The following is a 25708-nucleotide window of genomic DNA, read 5'->3' as shown; positions in this document are numbered from 1 at the left end:
GAGGACATGGAAACGCCACGAGCAGAGCCCTTGCCGGGTCTCCCTTGGCCGGGACAGAAATGCAGGTTTTGGGGAGCTCAGCGACACAAGCGTCCACAGGTGCAGCCAGACGTGGCCTGAGGGGCTGGGGGCCGGGTCTCCCCCCAGCTCCGTGCCCGCCCCTCTTCCCGGCTCTCAGGACAGCCCCTCCCCTCATCGGTCCGCAAACCCTCTAGGACTCCCAGGGGCTAAGGGCCCCTCAGCCGTGCCGCTGCCCTCGGCTGCATCCCAAACCCCTCCCACCCTGGTCTTGGTGACCAGGGGCCACAGTCTCGGCCCAAGGGTCCTGGTCCCCTCTGCAGCCTGTAACTCCCAGGGACGCGGGGGGCGGGGGTTTCTAGGTCATGGGCAGTACAGCCAAGTGACAGGTGACCGAAACACGCGTGCAGCGGGTCCTGAAAAGACACAACGTAAGCGCAAAGAAAAGTCGGGGAGCCGCGAGGGAAGCTTTAGACCTACCTGGGGCGGGCTCAGGCGGGTGGGTGCGGGGAGCCGAGGGCAGGGCGGCCGGGGAGGAGCTGCCAGAGCCGGCGCTGGATGCCACGCTGGAACCCAGGCTGGGGGCGAGCGGATGAGCCCCTGTGGACACCGGCAGGTGGTTCTGTGCAAAGACACACGAGGTGAGCGGGTGTGCACACACAACGGCCGCCGTGAGGGCGCAGTGACGGCGGACCCGGGGGAGAGCAGAAGGGCGCAGGGTCACGGACGGGACGGTTGTCCGACTTCTATCCCCAAAGCAAAATAGAAGTTCGACTCTTCCAAATGCTCTAGGGGGGGCTTTAAAGGCCGAGTTGGTTGAGATCAGCAAGACAGCTGCAATCAAGATTGGCTGGCTAATCAGGGACTGAACACATCCATCTAGAAAGTGTCTGATCCAAGGAGCTTTTCTGCAGAAATGGCTGCCAACAGCTGATCTAGGACAGCAAAACACAATCCACCCAAAGACCTAACCAGAGGGGAGCCTGGGGGGGGGGCTCAGTGGGTTAAACGTCCAACTCTTGATTTCAGTTCAGGTCACGATCTCCATTCGTGGGATCCAGCCCGGTGTCAGGCTCCCCAAGCTGACAGCATGGAGCCTGCTTGGGATTTTCTCTCCCTCTCTCTCTGCCCCTCCTGGGCTGGCTCGCTCTCTCTCAAAATAAGCAAACATTAAAAAAGAGTTTATTTAAAAAAAAAAAAAAAAGACGTAAGTAGGGAGCCCACACGGCCTCCAAAAGCAAAAATGGCCATACGATCTCAGGTTTTTACTTCTCGGTACTCAGGCAATAGCCTGGGCGCCGCACGTTATCCAAGTTGCGGAGAGCAGCCCAGAAGAGCCCAGGAGAGCCAGCCGGGTCTGGACGGCACCTCACCGTCCCAAGCAAACGGCACAGAGCCGCAGGCCGGGGCTGCTCGACACACGGCAGCTGCGTCCGCAGCCCACCCGAGGTCGCTGTGACACCGGGGCCCAGAAGCCACACCAAAGGGAAGCGTGTGGCGTCTGGGTTTCGCTTCAAAATGCGCCAGCAGAAGTTCATTCGGGGGGGCGAGCTCCACCACCACAAGGGGGGAGGATTTCACTAGTTTGTCGGCTAAGTGAAATTTTACCCACACATGAACATAGGTTTTGCGCGGGGAGCGGCGGGGAGAGAGGAACACACACAGCAAAGCTCCTCTGAGTGTTTCCCGGCCGGCTAGCCTTGCTCACGAGGGGCCCTCGGTGACCGACCCTGCGACGGCCGGTCACCGCGCATATGAGGCTGTCGTAAAATCAACACGAACTACATCAGTCCGGACGCCAAAGTCCCAGGCGCTCCCGGGGCTCAGGCCCAGGGGCGGGCCGTCTCCTCAGCACAGGGAGGGGTGCCTCCCGCCCGCCCCAGCAGCCCCGGGCGAGGCGGGAAGGGTGGCAGCAACAAGGACGCTCCGAGACACCTCACAGCCAAGCCCAAACGCTGAGCCGGGGGCCCAAGGCGCCTGCTGTGACTTCACCCGCCCACAAAGTCATAGTGCAGAGACTGTGTCTCTCAAAGACGTCAGGGGACGCTTTATCCCGAAAACCGAGAATGACGCTCTCAAGGCTGGGGGGGCTGGGGCGTCCCCCTGCCGGGGCAGACTGGGGCCCACAGGCGAGGGAGGGGTCCCCAGAGGGCCGGCCTCTGGCCACGTGGCCTTTCAAACGGAGGGTCCCAGGGAAACGCCAGGTGCCCCTCCGCTGGCCTTCCAGTCCTCCCACCGGGCACTCGAGGTCCCCGGAGCCCGGCTTTGGGTGGGACGGAGGGCGTCTCCGGGCGCAGGTGGGAGGGGACCTGTAGATGAGCCACGCGGGCTCCTCGGGCTGCCAGCACGTGAGGACGCATCAGGCAGTGGCAGCACCACGTCCCGAGGCCCCCGTGTGTTGGCTCCGTGGCCGCTAACGTTTCCTGCTTCGGATTCGCAACGAACATCTTACCCACTTTACTCTCCAAAACGCTGCCAGATAACAAAGTTCCAGTTTACCCTCAACTCCCCCTCTGCGGATCTCAAAGCTCCCGAGGCCACGAAGAATGTCGGGGTCACTCTGGAGAGTCCCGAGGGGGTGGCCTCAGGTGAGCGCCAAGCAAACCGGGGCAGAGAGGGACTGGGCGTGTCGCCCGCGTAGGAATGGAGAAGGAAGACGACAGGGGCCAGTGACAAGTGGCGATGTGTTGGGCCTGGGGGGGCCGGGACCCCTGCTGCCCTCCTGCACCGCACCCCAGGCCTCCCAGAGGCTCAGGCCCTCTTGTCTTATGGGGACGGGGACAGACAGCAGTGGTGGCCAGAACAAAAGTGTTGCTTAAAACGGGCAAGCGGGTCCAAAGAGCCTTCGGGAACTGCGCCACCGAACCGAGGTCGGGCTCAGGGAAGCCTCAGCTGAGGCCACGGCAGCCTCACCGGAGGGGACACGTGGAGGACACTCACGGCAGGAGCCTGTGATTACCTCAGGTGTGCACGTGTCCCCGAGCCGTGACACGGGAGCAGGGAGTCTCTACAGCAGCCCCCAGAGACACTGGCCCAGATGCAGCTTGGATGCAGTCGTGGGCCGCCCTGTGTCCCCGGAAGCTCATTCCACGGGGTCCTGACCCCCAAAACACCAGAGCGTGACCTGACCCGGAGACGGGGTCTTTACCAGGGAAATCAAGTTCACATGAGGCCGTCCTAATCAATGACCGGGGTCCTTATGAAAAGGGGGAAATCTGGAGACAGACCCAGACCCGGGGCCAGGGGGCTGGGGGGGTGCGAGCAGGACGAGACAGGGAGTCATCGGCTGCGTACGGGCCCAGGGCAGAGGCAGCTCCCGCAAAGCCTCGGAGGTGCCGACCCCACTGGCCCCGACACGAGGACTCCCAGCTCCGGACGGTGAGTGGTCGGGGCTGCCCCGTCCGCGGGGCTTTGTTAGGGCAGCCCCCGGACACACACGGACCACCACGGGCGGCTGCGAAGGGCGCCCCGTACTCCCCGTGGGGAAAACGTCAGGAGGTTTTGGTTTTGTTGTGTCCAAAGTACAACACAAACACGTTTTGAACGTTGAGACGAAAGACGTGTGGAATAGGCCAGTTTAAGAATTAAGTGAAAACATAATTACGTCCCGAACGGACAAGCACAGGGCTCTGGGTCAAGAGGGAACGTGCGAGAGTCCCAGCACACAGGGCGGCCCCGCTGCGGACAGCGGGAGCCCCCCGGGCGGTACCTGCTTGCTGTCCTGCTCAGCGGCCTTGTGGCTGCCCTCGGCAGGTGACTCTCTCCGCTTCGCCTACAACAGGAAAGCACCAAGGTTGGAAGAGAGCAGCACGGTTTACAAACAGACACCTCCGCTTCACGCACCGGAGAGAAAACGCTGAGCCCGGGGATCTCAGAGAACAGAAAAGGCGTTCCAGTTACCACCCTCTGTCCGTTCTCCCAAGTCTGTCTCTTACACCTGCACGCTGACCTCTAACCTCCGGGCCGGTCCGTGTGAAGGAGGGGGTGAGCTCTGTGCCCCCTGCGACCGGAGGTCGTGAGACCCGAGCCCGGAGAGCCGGGCAAGTCTTGGGGAGACCTATCCCGAAGCAAAGGATTATTCTACCGACAATGCTGAAAGCGGGGTGTCAGCTGGCCCTTGACAAGGCACCCCCTCGCCTCTCCCGCACCGGGAAGAGGACGACCCTCAGCCACCAGACGCTCCCGACTACGTCCACGTAACCCTGATCCAACATCGCTTTCCCCCACACATTTACCGTCCCACAATTTACCTCCCCAGGAGCAGAAACTCCTTTTGTCTGGCCCCTTCTCCACGATCTACCGCTCTTTGTTAAAGGGTATATAAACCGCCAGGTCTGCTTAGACCCAAAGGGGTCTTTACTTCCTCACCACCAAACCTTCTGTACGGATAAGCAATAAGGCTTCTGTCCTGTTTATCTTTTATCAGTTTAATTTGCAGAGGCCCCGTACCGAACGTGAAAGGGTAGAGGAAAACATTTGTCCCTCTCTGACACATACAGAAATCTTGACTGACGAGCCACCTGCCAGGAAAACCGGGCCCAATGATGGCTTTGCTCACAGAGCTCAGGACCAGGGCTCCCCCAGGTCAAACATCAACACAAAGGCCACAGACCCAGATGTCCTTCAGATCAAAGGACAAAATCAGATTCTGATTTTTATGACTACTTTTACGGTAAGTTAACTTGTAGGGGTATTTCAGGTCCTTCTGGCCTTTCTTCCTTTATTTTTTGGTTTCTGGATTTGTAGAAGGACCCAGAGTGATCACCAGGGGCAGAGGAAGAAAAGGTGTCCACGCAGGCCCTGCCCGGGGCCCCTTCCTTCTACGCAGTACTTGGCCTCGGGCTCAACCCAGAGGTCGTGCTGGTATTTCCGAGTTCCCTGAACCTCTGTTGTCCAGAGTGACCCCACCTGCAGGGTGGGGTGAGGGCCTCCGAAGTCACTGACCACAGACCTGAACATACCTCCAGGCCAAGCACGCGTTTCCTGAAGCTGTTCTGTTTGCCTTTGCAACCCAGGGCTCCCTGTGGGGACCTCGCCCCTTCGTCCAGGCCCCTCTCCGGCCACCCCTGCCCCAGGCTCCCTGCTGCTGGGCCACACCCTCTGCCTGGGGTCGGCCCCTGAAGATGGCAACCCCCCACCCCACGCTGTCACCTGTGCTTCTGACCGACTGGCTCCGAATCAGGATTCCCACCTCTCTCTCCTCAGGTTTGGCCGATTTCTAGAACCGCTCCCAGGGCTCAGGGAAGCACTTACGTTTACCGGATTATTACATGATATAATAAACACTACGGCAAAGACTACAGACACTCAGATAGAGACATGTCAGGTGTGGTCTGCGAGGGCCCCGAGTGCGGGCACTACTGTCCCTGTGCAGCTGGGGACCTCCACCCGCCAGCATGGAGATGTCGCCAGTGCGGACGCTCTCCACACCCCACACTTCAGCGATTTTCACGGGGCTCACCCCCTTAATTCCACCTGCAGCCCCTTCCTGCCCCGGATCATGTCGGGTGGTGCAGAAAGTCCCAAGCTTCTAACCATGGCTTGGCCTTTCCGGTGACCAGCCCGCATCCAGGAGCTACGAGGAGCCCACCCAGAGTCACCTCTGCAAAACAAAAGAGGGTTTTGGTGGGTTTTTTTAATCTTTTTTTTTTTTTTTAAGTTTATTTATTTTGAGAGAGAGCACGCAAGCAGGGAAGGGCAGAGAAAGGGAGAGGGAGAATCCTAAGCAGGCTCCACGATGTCGGCACAGAGCCCGATGTGGCGCTTGAACCCACCAATCGTGAGATCGTGACCTCAGCCCCCCAGGCACCCCGAAACACAAGGTATTTTTATCCCCTTGGGAAGCTATAAGGGTTTCAGGAGCTCTGGGTCAGGAACTGGGATCAGAGAGCGATATACGTGTTTTCGGTTGTCTTGCGACGTGACCCCGTTGAGGAACTCGGCATACCACGTGCTCTCCACGCTGCTCTCGTCTCCACCCGCGGGGAACCCCCTGCAGCCTGGCACCCGCCACCCATTGTGTCCTAGCAGGTTGACTTATTCCCCATCCCCCTTTTTTAGGGAGGCCCCCGTGCTGGGCGTGAGCCACGGGGCTTGAACTCACAACCCTGAGATCAAGACCAGAGCTGAGATCAAGAGTCAGATGGTTAAGTGACTGAGCCACCCAGGCGCCCTTAGCAAGTAGGGTTTTTAAACTGCAAAATAATTAAAAGAACATAAAAGACGCCCTCACTAGACCACGCCTGCAGGGGTGGGCACTGTTCTGCTGCCATCCAAGGCACAGGGTCACCCACCGCACCCGGGCTGTGGCCTCCGAGGCACAACCCCCGCCCCCCAAGGCTCCCTTCACCCTAGGCCCTCAGGGGAGTCAAGCCGGTGGCCCTGTGCTCACCACCTAAGCCCACGACCAGCATGGTCCCCTGGGAGCCACTAAGATGGGGGGGGGGGAAGGGGAGCAGAGCTTCCTGCCACACCCAGAGCCCGGCTATGCTCCTGGGGGTCCAGAGCTCTGCTCTGCTCAGTTCCCCCAGAGGACGCCAGCTGGGCTTGCAGAGGGACAAAGGCCCAGCGTGGGTGTGAAGGGGCAGCCCGGTCCTCCTTGTGGACGGGCCCGTGACAAGGCTGCAGGGTGAGGGGAGCCCAAATGCCGTCAGCACCGGGGCGAGGAGGGGTCACGCCAGACCCTGCAGGGCTGCAGCGGGCGAGCTGTCTGTCTGGTCTTCAGGCTCCATGGACTCGGGATCAGATCGAACCCCCGCGTGCCGGGGCGTGGGGGGACACTGGGTGCTGACCCACTGGGAACGCAGGATGGCCGTGTCGCCGCCTGGCACGGAGATGCGGGAGACGCGGAACAGACCGCGAGCTGGCAGATCACTGCCCGGCTCCTTGTAAGTAAATTCCACCCAGGTTTTCCTCACCTTTCCAGTTTTCCTCTTTTCTAAAAAAAGCGCAAAGTGGGGGCAGGAGCGCCTGGGGGGCTCAGTAGGTTGAGCGCCTGACCCTTGATGTCGGCTCAGGTCACGATCTCACGGTTTGTGGGTTCGAGCCCCGTGTCCGGCTCTGCGCTGACAGCAGGGAGCCCACCTGGGATGGTCTCTCCCTCCGTGCCCTTCCCTGCCCATGCGCACGCTCGCTCTTTCTCTCTCTCAACAAATAAGTTAATTAAACAAAAAATATACCCAAATAAAAAGTTAAAAAAGCAAAAGCACGAAGTGGGAAGAAAGGCAGCGGGGAAACGCCTGAGGCTCCAGTCTCCTCGCCGAGCGGCCGCTTTCTCAGCAGATCCGACACACAGATGCAAACACCCTCCCGTCACCCTCTCGAAAGCTCAGAGCGAGAGCAGACGGGGAGCCCGCTACGACGCCAGGGTGAAGGGCAGGGCACGAGGCCTGAGGTCCCCCCGTGTCCTCCACCGCACAGACATGAAGTCCAACCGGGTCAGGACCATCCTCTCCCCGAGGTGCCCCCCACATCTCTCAATGCCTGAAGCAGGCCTGCAGGGCCAGACCCAGGACCCAGAGCCCCGGCCACCGTCGGGGGCCTGCCCCGCCCGGACGCCCCCCTTGGCACCACGGCCACCCACCTGCGAGGAGACCCACCCGGACACAGGGCCCCTTCCCCACGCTCGCTGGAGACCACGTTTCACGTGCTGCCGACATGTCTGGGGGCAGCAGGCCCAGGCCAGAGCTCGGCTGGGCTGTCCCAGGCTTCTAGAAGGAGGCGTCCCCCACCCCCCACAGGCAGACCGTGCAGCCGAGTCACCCAGAGACCACACCCATCCGTGTCCCTAGCCATTCACAAATGGCACCCTCGGCACCCTCCCCAGGACGCCGTCCACTTACGTGCACGGGCTGGCCGCTGCTGGCCGCGGAGCTGCGGGCGGTCGCGGGGCAGCCCCAGCCGTTGGCCGTTCCGAGGCTCTCTGTCAACAGAGGGAGGTGGCGCGCCATGAGCGACTGCTGGCTGCAAACAGAGCTGCGTGCAGGGCGACCTGGGGTCCAGGGGTCCCCAGACCGGGGAGGGGGGCCTGGGGAGGCCACTCGCCCCGCGCGACAGGGGACGGCGGCCACAGCGCCACAGAAAGACGTGCGAGTCCAGCAGGGACTGGCCGCCCTCCCCACAGGAGGGCCAACCGGAATTGGTGGCTGCCCCCCGGGAAGCGCAGGGCCGGCCACAAGGTAGGGAGGTCTCCGGGCGGGGGGCGGCCTGAAGTGACCCCGAAAGGCATGCGGGGTGCTCCCGGCCCCCCTCCGGGTCCAGGCGCGCAGGCAGTCTGGCGTCACACACTTACTTTCCACGTGTGCGAAGGCGCAGAAGGGGCCCCGGGGGCAGTAACCGGTTTGGCGCATGTCGTTGCACTTTGTAGACTTGTAGATCTGGGCGGCAAAGAGAAAATGAAACAAATAAAATCTACAAGTAAAACGAAGGGGCTGGGCTGGGAACGGGTTTCCACGGGAAGCCCAGAGGACCCAGCTCCAAACCACAACGCGTCTCCTGAGAAGGCGGTGTGGATGCGACCCCCGCCCTGTATGCCGTGGCCCCAGAATCCCCCGCTCTCCGCAGAGCAGGCCTGACTGTCCTTGAAATAACACACAGGGGTGCGTGGATGGCCCAGTCCGTTGGGCTCAGGTCAGGATCTAACGGTTTGCGAGATCCAGCCGTGCATGGCTTCCGGCTTTGCAATAAAAGCACCCAACCTGCTCGGGATTCTCTCTCAAAATGAGTAAATAAACTTACAAAAAAAAAAAAAAAAAGGAAATCTCACACAAAGTCAATTTCACCACTTGGCATTTTCTGAAAGAGACGCTCCATTCAGTGCTCCCAGTATTCAGCAGGCGCTGCACAAATGCCTGTGTCACGACCACATGCGTGAGCTCCATGGTCAGCCCCGATTCCCTTCACGGGGGTCAAAGATACTCTCACGACGCCAACGACACTCGGTTCTGGCCCTACAGCACACCAAGCGGGGCAGGCCCCAGGGCGCTCCTGCCAGACCCCAAATCCACACCCTCCGGAAGCCTTCCTTTACCACATTTCTGAGTTTTAGAAACAGAACGAATGAGTCAGTAGCCAATGAGTCAGCAAAGGAAGCAGAAGACAAAAATCCCGAGTCGAGAGGGGCAATCGTAGGGCCTGAGACATAGGCAGGCGGCAGAGGCCAGGCTCGGAGTTCACGACCCAGCCCAGGCGGGCCACGCCCAGCGCCAATCAGGTGGCACCAGGGGCAGCCATGGGCCAGAACAGGGCGCCTCCTGCTCCCGACCGGCCCGCATGGCCCATCCCCTGACCGGGCACTGACCCCTCCCTCATTCCTGCTCTCTGCCTCGACCGCTCCATCCCTGCCCCCTGCAGGCCCCTCGAGGCACCCCTCCTGCAAGCGAGCCGCACACCCCACCCTCCTGGACTGCCCCCCACCCGTCCTGGTCCCCACACTCTCAAAACCCTGAAGAGGGCTGGTTTGCTGTGTTTTTTTTAGTGTTTATTTTTGAGAGAAAGACACAGCACGAGCAGGGGAGGGGCAGAGAGAGAAGCGGGGAGAGAGAGAATCCCAAGCAGGCTCCATGCTGTCAGCACAGAGCCTGATGCGGGGCTCAAACTCACGAAATCATGAGATCCAGACCTGAGCTGAAACCAAGACTCAGATACTTAACCAACTGAGCCGCCCAAGCATCCCTGCTGATCAGCAATCTTTTTTTTTTTTAATTTTTTTTTTAATGTTTATTCATTTTTTGAGAGAGAGACACATAGCACGAGCACGGGAGGGGCAGGGAGAGAGACACACACAAAATCGGAAGCAGGCTCCAGGCTCCGAACTGTCAGCACAGAGCCCGACGCGGGGCTCGAACTCACGAAGCATGAGATCATGACCTGAGCCCAAGTCGGAGGCTCAACCGACTGAGCCGCCCAGGAGCCCCTTGCTGGTCTGTTTTCACCACAAACCGAAGCGTGCTCTGGTTAGCTCTGCGAACTTCAACCGTCCGTGCCCTGCCGGTGCCAAAGGAAGGTCCGGCCTTGACCGGCTCCCGGAGGGCGGGGTGTCCTGCCTGGTAAGTGTCTCTGTTTACCTGCTCCGAGGCTACCCCGGATAGTCACAACGTGATTTCTGGTAGGGGTTCTGGGCCCGGTCGTGTGGGCTCAGCCTCTGGGGGGACTGGAGATGGAGGTCAGCACGTCTATGTGACCCCTAGTGAAAACCCCAGATACCGAGGCCCACACGCCTATCCACAGACACGGTCCACGTGACTCCCTGCAGGACAGCCCTGGAAGCTCAGGCCCGGTGGGTCGGGGACCCAGCCCCAGGAGGGACCCCCCCGCCCCCGCCCGTGGCTGACCTCAGCCCCTATCCTGTCACCAACGAATCACGGCTGTGGGCACAACAGCGTTGCTGGCATCTGCAAATCCTCCCGGCGAATCGCAGGACCAGAGGGTGGTCCCAGGGACCCGGAGTCAAAGGGGGGAGACCTCCCCCTACCCCGGGCTGTGCGCCGACGCGGGTGCCTCGTACCTCCGGGTGAAATTGCTGCTCCGCGCGGGAATGGCAGTACTGACAGCTGTCCCCACTGTCACACCTCGCGGGCTCACCCCACTCGTCACCGTGCTTCACGCTGGGACACGGCGTGGACCTGGGGGGACGCGGGGGGGGGGGGGGGGGGTGGTCAGTGTGCCCAGCCGGTATTGGCACGTGGGTGGGTGCACACAACCCCTGGGAGCGTGCCTCAGAGTGAGGGCCGCCTGAAGCCAGACGGGGCTCGGCCGCCTCCGCGGCGGGTGCGGCTCAGAGGTGCCCGGATGGCGTGCCATGCGAGCGTTGGACAGGCAGCGGGCACCCTCCCTCCTTCCCTCCCGAGCTGAGTCCCACACCGAGCCCCCAACAAGTGATCCCACAGCAGGAAAACCCAGCCCTGATGCTCATTTTTCACGTACTGTCGGACAGCCTTATCAAAATCTCTTTGGACTCCCAGAAAAAACGAGCCGCCGTGGGGAGTAAGGTTTTATTATTTTTCGGCACATTTTCCGTCCCTTCCATCTACGTGAATTCATCTTATCCTCTCAGGCTGCGCTGTGGTGACTACCACTGCCAGGATGCGCAGGGGCGGCTCTCGGCCCCTGGGCCCTGAAACCGCGGAGACGGAGGGAAGGAAGCACGACCGCCGCTGACCCGCTCGGCCCCTGGGCGCGCGCGGCGGGGTCTGGCCTTTTGTGCGCGCGCACGGGAGGCGGCAGAGCCCGGCGCGCGCGTGCACGCGGCAGAGCGCTGGCTCGCGGGGGGGAGGGGGGGGAGGCAGGTCCACGCAGGGGCTCACCTGTACTGGAACCTTCGCGGGCTCCGCCGCCGGTCCCTGCTGTTGTGGTAGTGCGGACACGCATAGCCCTGGCGACACAGACGCGGTGGCTTCGGACACGGCTCTGTTTTATAGCTGCCCAGCACGAAACTGGCGTCTGAAAACACAGGGGTCCACATGGGAGCACGTGCACGTGTGCTCAGCGGGCCAAAGGACACGGCGTGTCCACCCCACCGCGACGATCGGGAGCGAGACGCTGACACCCGCCACAACCTGGACGAGCCTGGAGAACGTGACGCTCGGTGAGAGGCCAGACCCGGAAGTCTACCTGTCGCGTGACTCGACTCCAGGAGCCGTGGGATGGGGCAGATCCCGGACGGGAAGGACACGGGTGCTGCCAGGGGTTGACGGCGGGGGCTCATGACAGGGTTCTAAACTAGCTCACCTGACGGCCAAACAACCCCTGAAACGCACACTTTAAAACGGTGCATTTTAACCCTGATATCAACAGTGGATTTGGGGTGATAAGGACCTGTGATGTCGGCTGATGGGCAGGGACAAATGTCCTGCTGTGGTGGGGACAGTGCACACACGGAGTCACAGGGCATATGAGAATTCCATCTTTTCCTTTCAGTGGAATCCCAAATTGCTCTAAAAGTAGATTTTCAATTTTATTTAAAAAAAATTTTTAATGTTTATTTTTGAGAGAGAAACAGAGCATGAGCAGGGAAGGGGCAGAGAGAGAGGCAGACACAGAATCCCAAGCAGGCTCCAGGCTCTGAGCTGTCAGCACAGAGCCCCACGCGGGCCTCGAACCCACGAACCATGAGATCATGACCCGAGCTGAAGTCAGACGCTTAAGTGACTGAGCCCAGGTGCCGGTGCCCCTTGTATATCTTTTAAGTAGTTAATTTCATGTTTTCTGAATCTCATCTGAGAGCAAAAACAAACAAAAAGCCACCTGGGGTCATTTGAAAGCAAGAACTGATGAGAGAAAATCCTAAAAATCATATCCACTGGCAGCCTGGTTCGTGATCAACACGGCACCTGTAGACGCTACTGTTCCCGCTGCTGTTCCCAGCAGGGCTGAGCTTCACGCTAAGGGATGGGAGAGCGGCAGGGGGAGGGGAGGGACGGGCCCCAGCAGCCAAGACAACGCGACCCGGCCCTCAGGAAATGTCTGCAGGTCGAAGTTTAACGTCACCGCGTTGTCCAGCCACACCAAATACAATTTCTAACTCGTTAAATGACACACAGAGGGACACAGAAAGAACAAAAAGGGTCTGAGAAACAAAAAAGCCCATTTTAAGAAAACAAATTAGGGATGCCTGGGTGGCTGAGTCAGTTAAGCAGCCAACTCTTGGTTTCAGCTCGGGTCACGATCCCGAGGTTCGGGAGTTCAAGCCCCACATGGGGCTCTGTGTTGACAGTGCACAGCCGGCTTGGGATTCTCTTTTTCCCTTTCTCTGCCCCTCCCCTGTTCTCTCTTGCTCAAAATAAATCAACTTTATATTAAAAAAGGAAAACAGAACCTAGAACACTTATACACAAGTACGGAGCGAGTGCCTCGTACAGATACAGTCTGACGCAACCGAGAGATGATGACGTGAGCCAAACTCGGATGCGTGACCGACCGAGCCACCCAGGCGCCCCCAACCATGGGACATTCTGAAAAAGGCAAAACCACGGCAACGCAACAGTTGCGTAAAGGATCAGTGGTGGCCAGGGGTCAGGCCGAGAGCAGACCTTGACACGGCTTTGGCCAAGCCCAGAGCGTGAGCCCTAATGGAAACTGTGGACGTTAGTGAACGTGTCCGTGTCGGTTCCTTGCCTGTAACAAAAGTGTCACGTCGGGGCAAGGCGTTCACGAGGGGAAGGTGGGAGGGGGTACACAGGACCCTGTACCACCCGCGACACCTCTGGACATCTAAAAAGCAGCAAATAAAATCTGCTAGTTAAAAGCCGAACCGCCACATAGAGATGGAAAATGAAGGCGCGGAAACACCAGTCTGGAGCAGCGCATCTGACCGCGAGTGTCGGCGCCACAGGCTCCGTCTGAGACGCTCAGTAACCGAAGCCAGAGCGCCTAACTGGACCTTCCTGACTCGGACCCGGGTGCAGGAGCTGAGGGCCGCCCCCAGGGCGAAGCCACAGGCCTCACCGCCGCCTCCCTGCTCTCCCTCCTCAGGCCCAGCCTGGCTGGCGGCGTGCCCCCGCCACGAACCGGAGCTCACACAGGCGGAAGTGGGCATCCCAGACAGGGAGACGACAGGCTGGAATGTGGGAGACAGGAGGTTCTCACGGGCGTTTTCCGGAAAGACAGAAACACCGGGCAAAGCACGTGTCCTCAGGTGCTGGAAGCCGGAAGCTGCGGGCACACAGCTCCCGCTGAGGCGGCCCTTCCCCAAGCAGTGACACCACCACAGGGGGACGAGCGCGCAGCACAAGTGGGTGCCCCGAAACCCAGAGGGGACCCTGGGGCATTCTTCACGCGGCCCAGCCAAGAGGCCAGCCGGCAGGTGCCATCGTGGGGTGGGCGCCGGGCACTTGGTCTCAAGGAGGGGTTGGCGGTGGCGGTGGGGGTGGGGGGGATAGTAGACATGGGAGGAGAATCTGGATCAGCCTCGCATGACCTTTGCTGACTGATCCAGTACCCTGGGCCCTGGCGTGGACTTCCCGAGAGCAGGCAAAGACATTTGCGAGGAGAAAATTTGTTGCTCAGTAACAACGGCGTGAAAGCACTGTTTACACGGGTGCTGTCAGCCGAGCAAGTCCAAGGAGCCCCATCAAGACTTAGAGGACTTTTCTTAAAACCGCACCGCCCTTATCAGCTACCCAGAACAGACAAACACACAGAGAGAAGGCAAACTAGTGAGTGCCGGGGCAGGGGGGTGCTGCTTAATGGGGACAGGGTTCCGTGCACGTTACAGAAACGTTCCAAATTAGTGCTGATGCTTGCACAACACCGTGAGTGTACCAAACGACACAAACTGTTCACTTGAAAACAGCTGAAACAGTAAATTAACTACGTTACGGGTACTTACAATAATACCCCCCCAAATTTCACCGCCCACAGCCATCACTTGTGAAGCCTGCGAGGAGCGCGGGTCCCGCAGCTCCGAGGGACGCATCCAGGAGCTGCAGGGACTGAGCCGAGGGCCCCGGGAGACCCGCAGGGCAGGGCCAAGGCGGAAGCACGGATGTCCCAAGAGCAGGTGTGCGGCGAACATCAACCCAGCTCTGGGACGGGGCGCCCGGAAGGAGCCGTGCCTGCCACATACTCCCCTCCCCAGGCGGCAGCCGCTGGCTGACCTCGGCAAGAAGACGCCGGGGTAAACATCCAGAGCAACCTTGGGGCCTGGACGCCGGGGCTCAGATCCCACTCAGCCACCACTACCTGAGGCAGTGGGGGTGATATACTCCACCGGAGACTCAGTTTCCCCATGTGGTCTACAAACGAAGGCGGCGAGGTCCACCATGTGGTCACTTTACAGATGGAGAGGACCTCCCCCCCCTCCCCACCCTCCATGGTGGCCTCAGGGTTACCTTGCCACCGGGGGTCCTCGCCCAGGATCTTCTCGATCATGGCCTGGCTGGCCAAGGCCCCGGGCTGCAAATCAGGGACGCCGTCCCCAGCGCAAAGCTGGCCGCTTTGCAAGGATTCCTGGGCCTGCAGCTCCCTGCGAGCAAATGTCACACTGGTTACAGCGCTGCCTCGCGTCTGTCCCAAGCCCTCCCGCAAGGTGACGGAATCATTCGGTGCCGTCGCTCTGCGGAGCAACCTAGAAGGTTCGGGACGGGCGGCCCTCGGGCCTCGGGCACAGCCCTGTCCTGGGACGGATCCAACACCTTCAGAGCCGAGACGCGTTTAGTGAGGACTCGTCTGTCCCCCCCGGGTGGGTCCCACAGGTGCACGAGCTCAGCCTCGTGAACTCCCATGGGCACACGGGGCAGCGGGACGGAAACCCTCTCGTCAGAGTCAAAGCCAGAGAGAGAGCCGCTCAGGCCAGCATCCCAGAGAGGTGAGCTGGCCGGCCGGCCGGCCGCCCCACGCGGACGCCCCACACACCTGATGTCACACACGGGCGGCCGCAGGTCCAGCGGGCCGTGCGCAAAGGCGCAGTGCAGCCCGTTCTTGACGCAGTGGCCACGGGCGTCCGTCTCGTGGATGCACGTCCCGGTCTTGTAGTAGCGCAGGTGGTACTTGCGCTCCGTGTCCCCGGTCGTCCGGTGCAGGTACGGGCACCTGGGAAGCAGAGGGGCAGACACAGGCCATCTGAGGCCTCGGGGACAGCAGCGCGGACCCGCCCCACTCCTCGTCGGCACCTGGCCAACGCCCTGCTCTCGCGGTCTCCCTCCGCACACTTATCTGTTCTGATCGCAGGCCTGAGGTCCCGGGCGGAGCACCTGTCCCCTGAACCCGTCCCCCAGACACTCAGATGCCCCACAGATCCCGCAACTACATCTGGTGGAAAAACACAGAAGCAAATTTCCCTGGAAATCCTCCTGCATCATCTTCTGGTTATGGAAAAATGAAGTTCGTGCCTGGGATGCAGCAGCGCCCCTCATTCTTCCCGACGGGCATTATCAGAGGAGGACTTGCGGTCACTCCCATCCATCCAGGTGCTTCAGGGGGCCCCTCGAGGGAAGGAGCCTGGGGAGAAACCCGGACGCGGCTGGAGGAGGAGGAGGCTGGTGGGAGCCGGCCAGGAGAGCGGGGGATGGGGGGGGGGGGTGGGCGGTACCACGTGCCCCAGATGGAGGGGGGCGGGCTGTGCCACTTGCAGGTGCCAAGCCACACACTCCCAGGGAGAGTCCCCCTGCGGTCCCCAGGCAGCAGGGGCTGGCTCCACACGGGAAGCTGGGCACTGAGCCCACATGGAGGTCAGCCCCTCTAGACGAGAGGCACAGAAGGGGGGAGGAAAGGAGCCTGAGCCGGGGACACCTGGGTGGCTCAGTCTTAAGTGTCTGACACCTGGCTTCGGCTCAGGTCACAATCTCACCGTTCCTGAGTTCAAGCCCCACCTCGGACTCTGGTGTCAGTGGAGAGTCTGCTTCAGATCCTCTGTCTCCCTCTCTCTCTCCGCCCCTCCCTGCTCTCTCTCAAAAATAAACGTTTAAAAAAAAAAGACTAGTTTTAAAATAAACTTAAAAAAAAAAAAAAAACGCACAGAGCCTGAGCCAGCAACTCCCCGTGAGCCGCCTGAGGGGTGAGGCAGGGGCCTGGTGTCCCCCTCCAGAGGGGACGGTTGAGGACGACCGTGTCAGGGCCCAGTCCCACCAGTGCCCAGCAAACCGTGGACCCGGCTGCTGGGAGCACCGGCGGGATGGCTCCCCACACACGAAGCAGGGACAAAACCCGGAAGTAAGGAACTGGGGGGGCCACTCACTCTCAACCCCTCTCTCGGCCTTCAGACAGCGCACCCCAGAGCTTCCTGAGCACCTGGGGTGTGCAGGGCATGAGGGGAGAGGGCGCTGTGGCCGCGAGGCCGGGTCCCTGGGAAGCAACGAAGCAAAAGCCAAAGGAGAAGCCAGCTCGGGGTCCGGCACTTCTGCTGCCAGATGCACGCCCCAGAAACGCTGCGAGACCCCGCTGTCGTCCGGGGGAGAGTTGTCTGCACCCGGGTCACAGCACGTGACCCACAACGACCCCAGCGCCCATCAGATGACGCACGGGGGAGCGACATGGAGCCCGTGCAGACCAGGACGCTCCTCGGCCTCAAAGGGAACAGAACTCGGACACGTTGGACAGCGCGGATAAACCGTGAGGACGCTGCGCTCAGCGAGAGAAGCCACACGCAAAGCCCACGTGCTGTGTGATTCCACTCTACGAGGTCCCACGACTCAGAGTCACGTCCCCGGGAGGTGGGGAGTGGATGCGAGGGGCGTCAGTGCTGAGCGGGGACAGAGCTTCAGGTTGGGACGAAGAAAAGGACTGGGGAACAGGCAGCGGGGACGGTTATATACGACACTACGGGAGTCGTCCGTGTCGCTAAACCGCGCACTGAAAATGGTTACATCTGTTTTCCTACGTTACAAATGTTCTATCATAGTCGTAAACAGAGCCCGCTGGAGACGGAAGAGAGAGATGTTACGTATTTGCACAGACAAGCGTGCGTCACGTCTGGCCCTCTGCGGGATTTCCACAGGCGGACACGCGACGTCACAGCACGCGGGCCGGGAGGACAGAGCGCGGCCAGCACCCCGGGGCCCCTCAGACAGGCCCGCGGTGAGGACACGCACTCCCTCGGCGACGGCAGAAACTGGCAACGGGGCAGATGTGCCACAGGGCACGAAGGCCCCGACGAAGCCTTCCACGGAACGCCACCCGTCGCAGACAATCCCCGCACACCCCTGAGGCACGGGCGAGGTGGCAAACGGACAAGACGACCTGGTGGCACTTTCTGAAAACAAGCATGGCCACACCACTAGACACACACCTGGAAAAGGAGACGGGACGCACGGCCCACGAGCCAGAGCGAGGACGGCGGGCGGAGCGGCTACAGCGAGGACTGGGCACCCGCCCCGCGCCCCTCTCTATGCAGCCGTGTCCCCCGCCGGCCTGCGAGCACATCGCCCCGGCCCGGGACGGGTCTCTGGGTACCCGAGGCATGGAAGCTGTCACGGGGAGCCCGCGACTACAGAGGAAGGCCGCTCAGCGACAACACGGCCCCAGGGAGGGGGGCGCTGGGCCCGCCTGACCGCCCCGTGTCACATCGTAGCCCTCGCTCATTCCCTAGCGGCCCCTCAGCTCGGCGCTAAGCATCATCTCCTCTCCGGTGCCATCGCCAAGGCAACCAGGGCGCGGCTGAGGCCCCTGCCCGGCCCTGAGCAGCCTCGACGATTTCACTCGGGGCGGGACCCCGAGATACTGGAGGGCTCTTAACGACGCACAGTGGCTCCGCGTGCAGAAGGTCTAGGCGGTCAGGACTTCAGAGACAACATAGTGGCAAAGCCAGAAAACCCTCCTTCGGGCGGGAAAGACCCAGGGCTCCGCCCAACACCGCAGGCAGATTCTTCCCGCAGGAGTCCGCTAATCCACCTGCCCCTCCCCCTGGGCCACTGCCAGCCCACCGCACCGGTGATGTGCCCCACAGTGACCGGATTCAGGTGGGGGCCTTGGTTCTCAAGCTACCTGCCACAGTTAGGGACCCAAACCGTGTAATTAAAACAGGGCTCCAGGCGCACCTGGGTGTCTCACAGGTTGAGTGTTCAACTCTTGATCTAGGCTCAGGTCATGATCCCAGGGTGGTGGGTTCGAGCTCTGCACCGAGTGTGGAGCCTGCCTGGTATTCTCCCTCTCTCTCTGCCCCTCTCCCCTGCTCATGTGCACACATGTGCGCACTCTCGCTCACTCTAAAAGAAAATCCAGATCTCCATCGATGCCATGATGGAACAGCACGAGCCGGACAAGGGCACAGTCACGATGCTCTGGAACCCACACGCCAGGATGCAAGGAGGACGAGACCAGGGGTTCACGGCCGCCCCTCCGTGTCCAGCAGGCTGTCCCCCTCCCTCTGGCAGCCCTTGCCTGAAACAAAAATAGAACCACCAAGGCCAGTCTGCAGTGGGCGACAGAGGTGGCCCACGCAGCTCACATCCACCGTGCGTTAGCACCAGCCAGGAGCACACTGGACCAGACGTCAGAACCCCTGGAGGGCTTGCCAACCCCAGAAGGTGTGGTCCCCGAGTCGAGTCCAGGTAGGTTCCTCGGGTCCCAACTGCTGGTCCGGGGGCCGCGACAGGGGCTACCGCTGGGCGTTCGGGGACACTCAAGTACAACCTGACTCCCTGCCAGTGCCCAAGGCGCTCAAACAAGGGTGGGGAGACAGAGGTGCAAACCAGAACAAGTCGAGCAACGCCACGCAGTCACGGAACGTGGGGAACAGCAAATGTGGGCAAAGACGTTGCGCTGCAGACAAAGGGGAGCAGGAGGGGCTTCTGGGGAAACCTCGAGGGTCAGCTCACATCCGCCCCCTCCTCTTAGACACCAGGGATGGGGGGCTGACAGCTAACCCCATGTTGGCCACGCCCATCCACTCAGCCCTGCACCCCCTGGTTTCCAAGGGCGGCCCGGACTCCCGAGCCGGGGAAGCGGCCCCTCCTCAGTGCCTAACGTGGGCCATCAGCACCGACAACAGGTCCACACCTTCCTCTGTGCCCCCACAGCTGCCACCCTCCCTGGAAGACAAAAGCCTCCACTGGCCGTCTCTCCACTGGCCTCCGAGGGGGCCTCCCTCCCGGTCACCTCCTGCAACTTCAGTCACTCGGCTGGCTAACATGTAACCGAAAAGCGCGTGTCCTGCAGACGGTCAGCAACTCCCCGGCTCCGGACTGTTAGGCTGTGACCTTCCGGACCTGCCCTGGCTCTCACCCCACCCTACAAGCCCAAGCAGAGTTCCCTTGTAAGGTCAGTTTGGAGCAAGTCCACAGCTACGCGGGGGTGAAGTGCACCCAGGGCTCAGGGCCCCAGACGCTTGGGTTCTTATAACTAAACAGGCGAGCGCCTTTCCCTAGAAAGGGCAGGCTGAAGGCAGTGCGGTGCGGCAGGCATACCACACCTCGGACACTTAGGACGTCTCTCTGAGCCAACAAGCTCCCACAAGCACGCTCGGATTCACGAGCGGGAAGCCCCTGGTCCACCTGACCCCGGGCCTGTGTCCCAGATACCCCAAGTGCAGTGAGGTGGGGGGGGGGGGTTGTGGGAGAAGAGCCAGGCCAGCCAGGGGAGCCCTGAAAGAATAAGGCCACAGTAACGGGACGGGCCCACTTCCTGGTAAGCAAGAGAATCTACAAGTGGGGGGTCTGGAGGGTTGACTCCCCAGGAACATCCTGTGTACCACAGGAGGAGGGTTAACCGAGGAAAGAGAGTGGTTACTTTGCACACGAGACAGTTGGGGGCTGCTTGATTTCCCCCAATGAAGATGTCCCCCGAGGGCCGCAGAGGCCGCTGGGAAGGCGCCTAATCATCCCCAGGAGCCCCGCACCTGCTCGTCTCAACAGGAGGCGCCAATCACACCTGGATTCCGGGTGTGATTCCTGTGCGAACACCCAGGCCGGCCCTGACGGCGGAGGGCCTGGCGTGGGGAGCAGGGCCAGCTGGGGGCCTGGGCTGTCCACACCCGATGCCCCTCCGCAGCTTTCAGGATGAGGGTGGGCCAGCGAACATCTCCGACGGGAGTCGCTCTCCTTGAAGCCCAGCCTAAGAAATACCTGAGATGCACCCTCACAAGTGGGAACACAGATTCGATGGAGCTGGGCCAGACCTCAGGCTCGGAAGCGGCGCAGCCAGACCTCAGGCTCGGAAGCGGCTTTCTGCGCCGCCGACTCTCTCGACTCTTACTCGAGGATTGTCAAACGCGCACACCGCTCAGCTGACCCTGGCGTTCCAGCGCGGGCGGGCTTGTAGCCGCCGGGGCGGGGCGGGGCGGGGCGGGAACACGTGACCGCACGACCAATCGCAGCCGGCCCCAGGGAAGGGGCGTGTCCGCCAGAGCAGAGGGCCCTGAGAGGGCGAGCAGGGGACGCGAGGGCAGCGGGACCTCCCTGGCTAATGGGGGGGCCCGCCCGCGGAGAAGAGGGGGTGACAGCCGAGGTGCCCATGGGGAGGGGGAGATGACACCGGGAGGTCTATCCAGAGGTGACACTGGAAGCGCCACGGAGGTGTGGGGGGCCCTGGCGGAAGGGGCCATGGGAGGAGGCGTGACAGTGAGGGGAGAAGGTGAGCGCCATCCTAGGGAAGGCCGTGACAGCAGAGGTGCCAATCCCCCTGGAGTCCCCATCCGGTCCTGCCACACAGCTCGGGCCGCGAGCTGCTGCCAGCCAGCTCCAAGAACAGTCCTGGATGCTTAGGTCACCCGACAAGGGCTTAAGGGTCTTTGCTCTTTGATAGGATCCATGTTCTAAAGTAACGGGTGGGGGTGGGGGCGCCTGGGAGGCTCAACCGGTTAAGCCTCTGACTTCAGCTCTGGTCACCATCTCACCGTTTGTGGTTTCCAGCTTCATGTCTGACTCTGTGCAGACAGCGTGGAGCCTGCTTGGGATTCTTTCTTTCTTTCTTTTCTTTTTTTTTTGTTTTCTCCCCCCCCCCCCCCACTCTGCCACTCCCTCTCCCTCTGCCACTCTCCCCCTCAAAAATAAACATTAAAAAAAAAACTAACAGGTTGGTAGTACACATGCCCAAAACAGTTTTCGAGAACCCATAAACTGAAATAAAAGGAAGGTTCTGTCCTTACTCTGGAAGGTAGTATCTACTTAGGAATTCCATGGTGATGCTTTGTGAACCAGAATATGTAGTCAAACAGGACAAACGCTGTGCTGTTCCACTCGTGGGGGTGACAAAGTCCCTCCCCCATGGAACTGAGGGGTAATTACTAAGGAGAGACCCCTAGGGAGACATCTGCTCTCTGCCAAACACTTCCTGAAGTTCAGGCTGAACCTCGATACAAGTGACACAATCTTTACTAAGATATGTGTGACTTTCTTACTACATGGAGGGTCATAGGATGAACCCCAAACAGAAAATGTCAAACAGGCACCTAACTGCCACTCATCTGGCTCTCAATGATGACCTCCGTGTCATGTAGATCACACGTTAATATTTCTGTAATAAATGATTGCCTGGGGGCACCTGGGGGGCTCAGTCGGTTGAGCATCCGACTTCCGCTCGAGTCATGATCCCACAGCTGGTGAGTTCGAGCCCCGCATCGGGCTCTATGCTGAGAGCTCAGAGCCTGCAGCCTGCTTCGGATTCTGTGTCTCCCTCTCTCTCTGCCCCTCCCCCCTCGTGCTTGCGCGCATGCGCTCTCAAAAATAAACATATAAAAATAAAAAGAAACCAACTGCCTGTTATTTAATTACTACCGAGCCCAGCTGAAATGATCGCCCACAGACGCTTCATCCTGGAAGAACTGGACGTCAGGTGATGTCTAACAGTGGGGCCAAATCAATACCAGGACATCCAGGCTCTGGAACCCCAAACAGCTGTTCAAACTTGCTTTGTCTACATGTACCGAAAGCATCAGTGAATACTGTCAGTCCTTCATAAAGGGCTCTGGGGTGAGGTCATACACGCCGGGTGACGGGACTGCTGCACCAGGGTCAAGCAGCACTGCCTCCCCCCTTGGGGAACTCAGGACCCAAGGCCAGAGAGGTGACTGACATCACCAAGAGAAATGAGGGACCTGATTCCAGACCTCAGCCAGAGAAACATATTTCTTCTGAAGACACGTGTGCAGGAAAGATCAGTTCAAGAAGCAATTATATAAGGCACTTTTAAAACTTCACAGAAGCGTAACACCATCTTAACCAAGGAAGGGCTGGGCGCGTTATTCCAGCAAGCGTCAAGCTGCCTTAACAACAAACTTATTGAACTCTCTGGTGCTCAACTAAAAATATTTCAGTAAGTATATAAAGCTTATGATATCACCATGAACGGAAAGTTTACTCCCTGGCCTAAACATCTTTGGAAAATAAAGGACACACATCACTCTGATGTCTGAGTGCCGCACAGTGAAAGCTGTCTTCAGAAGGGAGCATTTCACGGGGCTCCTGGGAGGCTCAGCCAGTCATGTGTCTGACTTTAGCTCAGATCATCTCGTGGTTCACGAGTTCAAGCCCCGTGTCGGGCTCTATGCTGACAGCTTGGAGCCTGGAGCCTGCTTCAGATTCTGTGTCTCCCTTTCTCTGCCCCTCCCCTCACTATCTCTCTCTCTCTCTCTTTCAAAAATAAACATTAAAAGAAAATTTTCTTTCAAAAGGGAGCATTCCTGGAGACGCAACTCCTTTCAAGGGATCAGGGGACTGAGCCCAAAGGACCTCCCCCAGATCAGGCCTGGATCCAAAGAGAAGTTGAACAAGCAGTTAAGAAGTTGAACAAGTTATTCAGAGGGCCCGGAGCTCAGTGATGCTATCTGACCTCCAGGCAAAGGCGGACCAGCCCTCCTCCTTCCTCAAACAGCCCAGGAAAAAAAAGCAAAACCTCCCGTTACTGGGTTCTGTCCGTTACAAGCCTATACGCTCTGCCTGCACGTGCCCTGTTTTCCCATTCTACACATTGCTAAATAAATACATCTGTTCATAACACCATCAAGAAACTTGTAAGAAAAAAGCCAACCCAAACAAAACCTTGGTTTCTTAAACTTTAAAAGTGCTACATAAGCGACAGTCTGCAAATGAAATAACTTCCCTATCATTTTTTTTTTTGAAAGACGTTAGATATGTATGCTGCAAGGAAGTAAACATTCCAGGTATAACTTGCACAGGGTGAGCAAACATTTTAACACGCTCTCTGAACCAGAAAACATGGGGCAACTACAAAACGGTCCTAAGCCTAACAGGTGCACCTCATAAGGGTGGTCTCTAATACGGAAAATCTGGGGAACTGGGTCCCAGATGGGAAGTGAAGTCAAGTCGGTTGGCAGCGCCCAAAGGGTGTCCCGGAGACACAGTCCTGGAGGTAGAGAAAAGTCCGCCCACCACCACTGGTCACCGTTAACGCCTGAGAACAAAGACCAGACCCCCTCTACAGGTGGCGGGTGCTGGAAAGAGCGGCCAGAGCTGGCCCCGCCCCACACTCACTCGTCGCCGTCGGGGCACACGCCGCTGGCCTCGTCGTACTTGGAGCAGTACACGTCCGGGCTGTAGTTGAAGGTGCCGTCGCGCCTGCGGAGCGGTCTGCGCCGACGCTGATTTAGGAAATGCCAATGGAAACAGGTAAATGGCCTGTGCTGGGCGCACTTGTGCTGCACAAACAGGGCGCACTGCTCTGTCCTAAATTCCTTTAGATACCTAAAAAGACAAACAGCGTTGCGGGTCGCTTCCGCCGCCACCGCCGCCGGCGGGCGGCCTCGAGGACTCGTGAGCGGGGACCGGACCCCGCAAGCCAGGGTGCCCCAACCTCAAGAGCAGCCCCCTCTCTGAAGGCAGGCGGCCCCAAACGGCCGCCCCCCCCCCCAATTCCCAGCGCGTTCCTCCGATCCCAGGCACGGTCCCGGACCCCAGGCGCAGCCCTCGATTCCCGGCCCCAGGCGCGACCCCCGTCCCCACTCCGAGTCCAGACGGCCACCCCCCCACCCAGCCCAGGCGCGAGTCCCCAGACCCCGCCCGCAGCGTCGCCCACCCCGGCCACGGACGAGACCCCCCAACTTCAGGCGCGACACAGCGACCCCAGGCACGCCCCGACCCGGGGCAGAGACAGCCCGAGTCCAGATGGCTGCCCATTCCCGACCCTAGGTCCGACCCCGGACCCCAGACGGCCGCCCCCTCACCCAGCCCAGGCGTGACTCCCCAGACCCCGTCCGCAGCATTTCCCATCCCGGCCACGGACGTGACGCCCAACTTCAGGCGCGATACGGCAACCCCAGGCACGCCCGACCCCCCAAGCCGTGGTGCCATCCCTGATCCCAGGCGGGGGCCGCCCGAGCGCAGAGGACCGCCCTCCTCCCCCCCCCTCGCCCCCAGGCGCATCCGCCCCGGCCCCCGACCCTCCCCCGCAGAGGCGCGTGGACCCCCAGCCTCCCGGCGCGCTCCCCAGCCCCCGCCCCCAGGTACCGCCCCAGACCCTGGGCGCCGCCTTTCGACCTCAGGCGGCGGCAGCCCGCGTCGGACGGCGGTCCACCGCCCCGAGCCCGGACGCGACGCGGAGGCCCGGGCGCGGGGCGGGGGGCGGCGCGGGGCCCCAGGCCGCACCGGAGGCGGCACCCAGGCCCAGGGGCGCGGGGCGCGAGCCGGGGGCGCGCGGGGCCGCCCCCCACCCCGTCCCCCGGCCCCGCCGCGGCCGGCCCTGCCACTGACCTGTAGTGGGTCGGCTTCTCCGTCTGCGGGGGGGACCCGCTCAGCGCCGCCGCCGCCGCTTTCGAAACCGACGGCATTTTCAGTCAAAACAATGCAGCGCGCATGCGCCAGGCGGGCCCGCCCCCGCCCCTCCGGATCTCCCCCCGTGCCGAGCCCCCCGCGCCCCCGCCGGCCGGCCCCGCCCCCGCCCCGCCCCCGCCGGCGCCCCGCGGACCCCAGACCCGCCGGGCGACCCGGCGCCGCGCCCCCATCCGCGGGCACACGCCCCGAGCGCGCCGCCCCGCCCCCGCGGGCTCCCCTCGTCCGCGTCCACCCCAGTCCGCGCTCTGGCGGACCCCGGCCCACCGCGCAGCGCCCTGCGCCACCCGCAGCGGGTCCCCCCGCACGGAGGCCGCGGGCTGGCTGGTCACTCTGGCTCTCCACTCGTCCATCGACTCTGACCCCCCGGGGCTGGGTGCTGAGCTGCAAAGAATGGAGCCGGTTGCTTGGGGCTGGGTGTGTGAGAGATGGGGGGCCATGGGGTGCGACTGCCGTGGCTACCCAGCTTTCTTATAGGGGTTAGGAACGTGTCCCAAAGTTAGATTGTGGCGATGGCTGCCCCAAGTGAATATAGC

General features: G+C 60.9%; 1 protein-coding gene across 5 annotated transcripts in view; it reads right to left on the bottom strand.

Moving 5' to 3' along the window:
* Nucleotides 1-25178, bottom strand: part of UNKL (unk like zinc finger) — a 36067-nt gene extending 10889 nt beyond the window's left edge. For 2 of the 5 annotated variants that reach the window (XM_042922935.1, XM_042922939.1), the window contains exons 1-10: nt 25095-25178; nt 23880-24089; nt 15370-15546; nt 14847-14980; nt 11322-11457; nt 10523-10640; nt 8309-8393; nt 7860-7939; nt 3728-3790; nt 499-640 (exon numbers count right to left, since the gene is read on the bottom strand). In XM_042922935.1, the coding sequence (XP_042778869.1) occupies nt 499-640; nt 3728-3790; nt 7860-7939; nt 8309-8393; nt 10523-10640; nt 11322-11457; nt 14847-14980; nt 15370-15546; nt 23880-24089; nt 25095-25171 (1222 nt within the window). In that variant the 5' untranslated portion in view covers nt 25172-25178. Of the gene's footprint in view, nt 1-498; nt 641-3727; nt 3791-7859; nt 7940-8308; nt 8394-10522; nt 10641-11321; nt 11458-14846; nt 14981-15369; nt 15547-20513; nt 20640-23879; nt 24090-25094 lie in introns of those variants that run through there. The other 3 variants (XM_042922936.1, XM_042922940.1, XM_042922937.1) reach the window with 3 other exon arrangements.
* Nucleotides 25179-25708: the final 530 nt, after the last annotated feature.

This window comes from Panthera leo, chromosome E3 (assembly GCF_018350215.1).
Source record: "Panthera leo isolate Ple1 chromosome E3, P.leo_Ple1_pat1.1, whole genome shotgun sequence".
Classification (NCBI taxonomy): domain Eukaryota; kingdom Metazoa; phylum Chordata; class Mammalia; order Carnivora; family Felidae; genus Panthera; species Panthera leo.
This window is presented reverse-complemented; position numbering and strand designations above follow the sequence as displayed.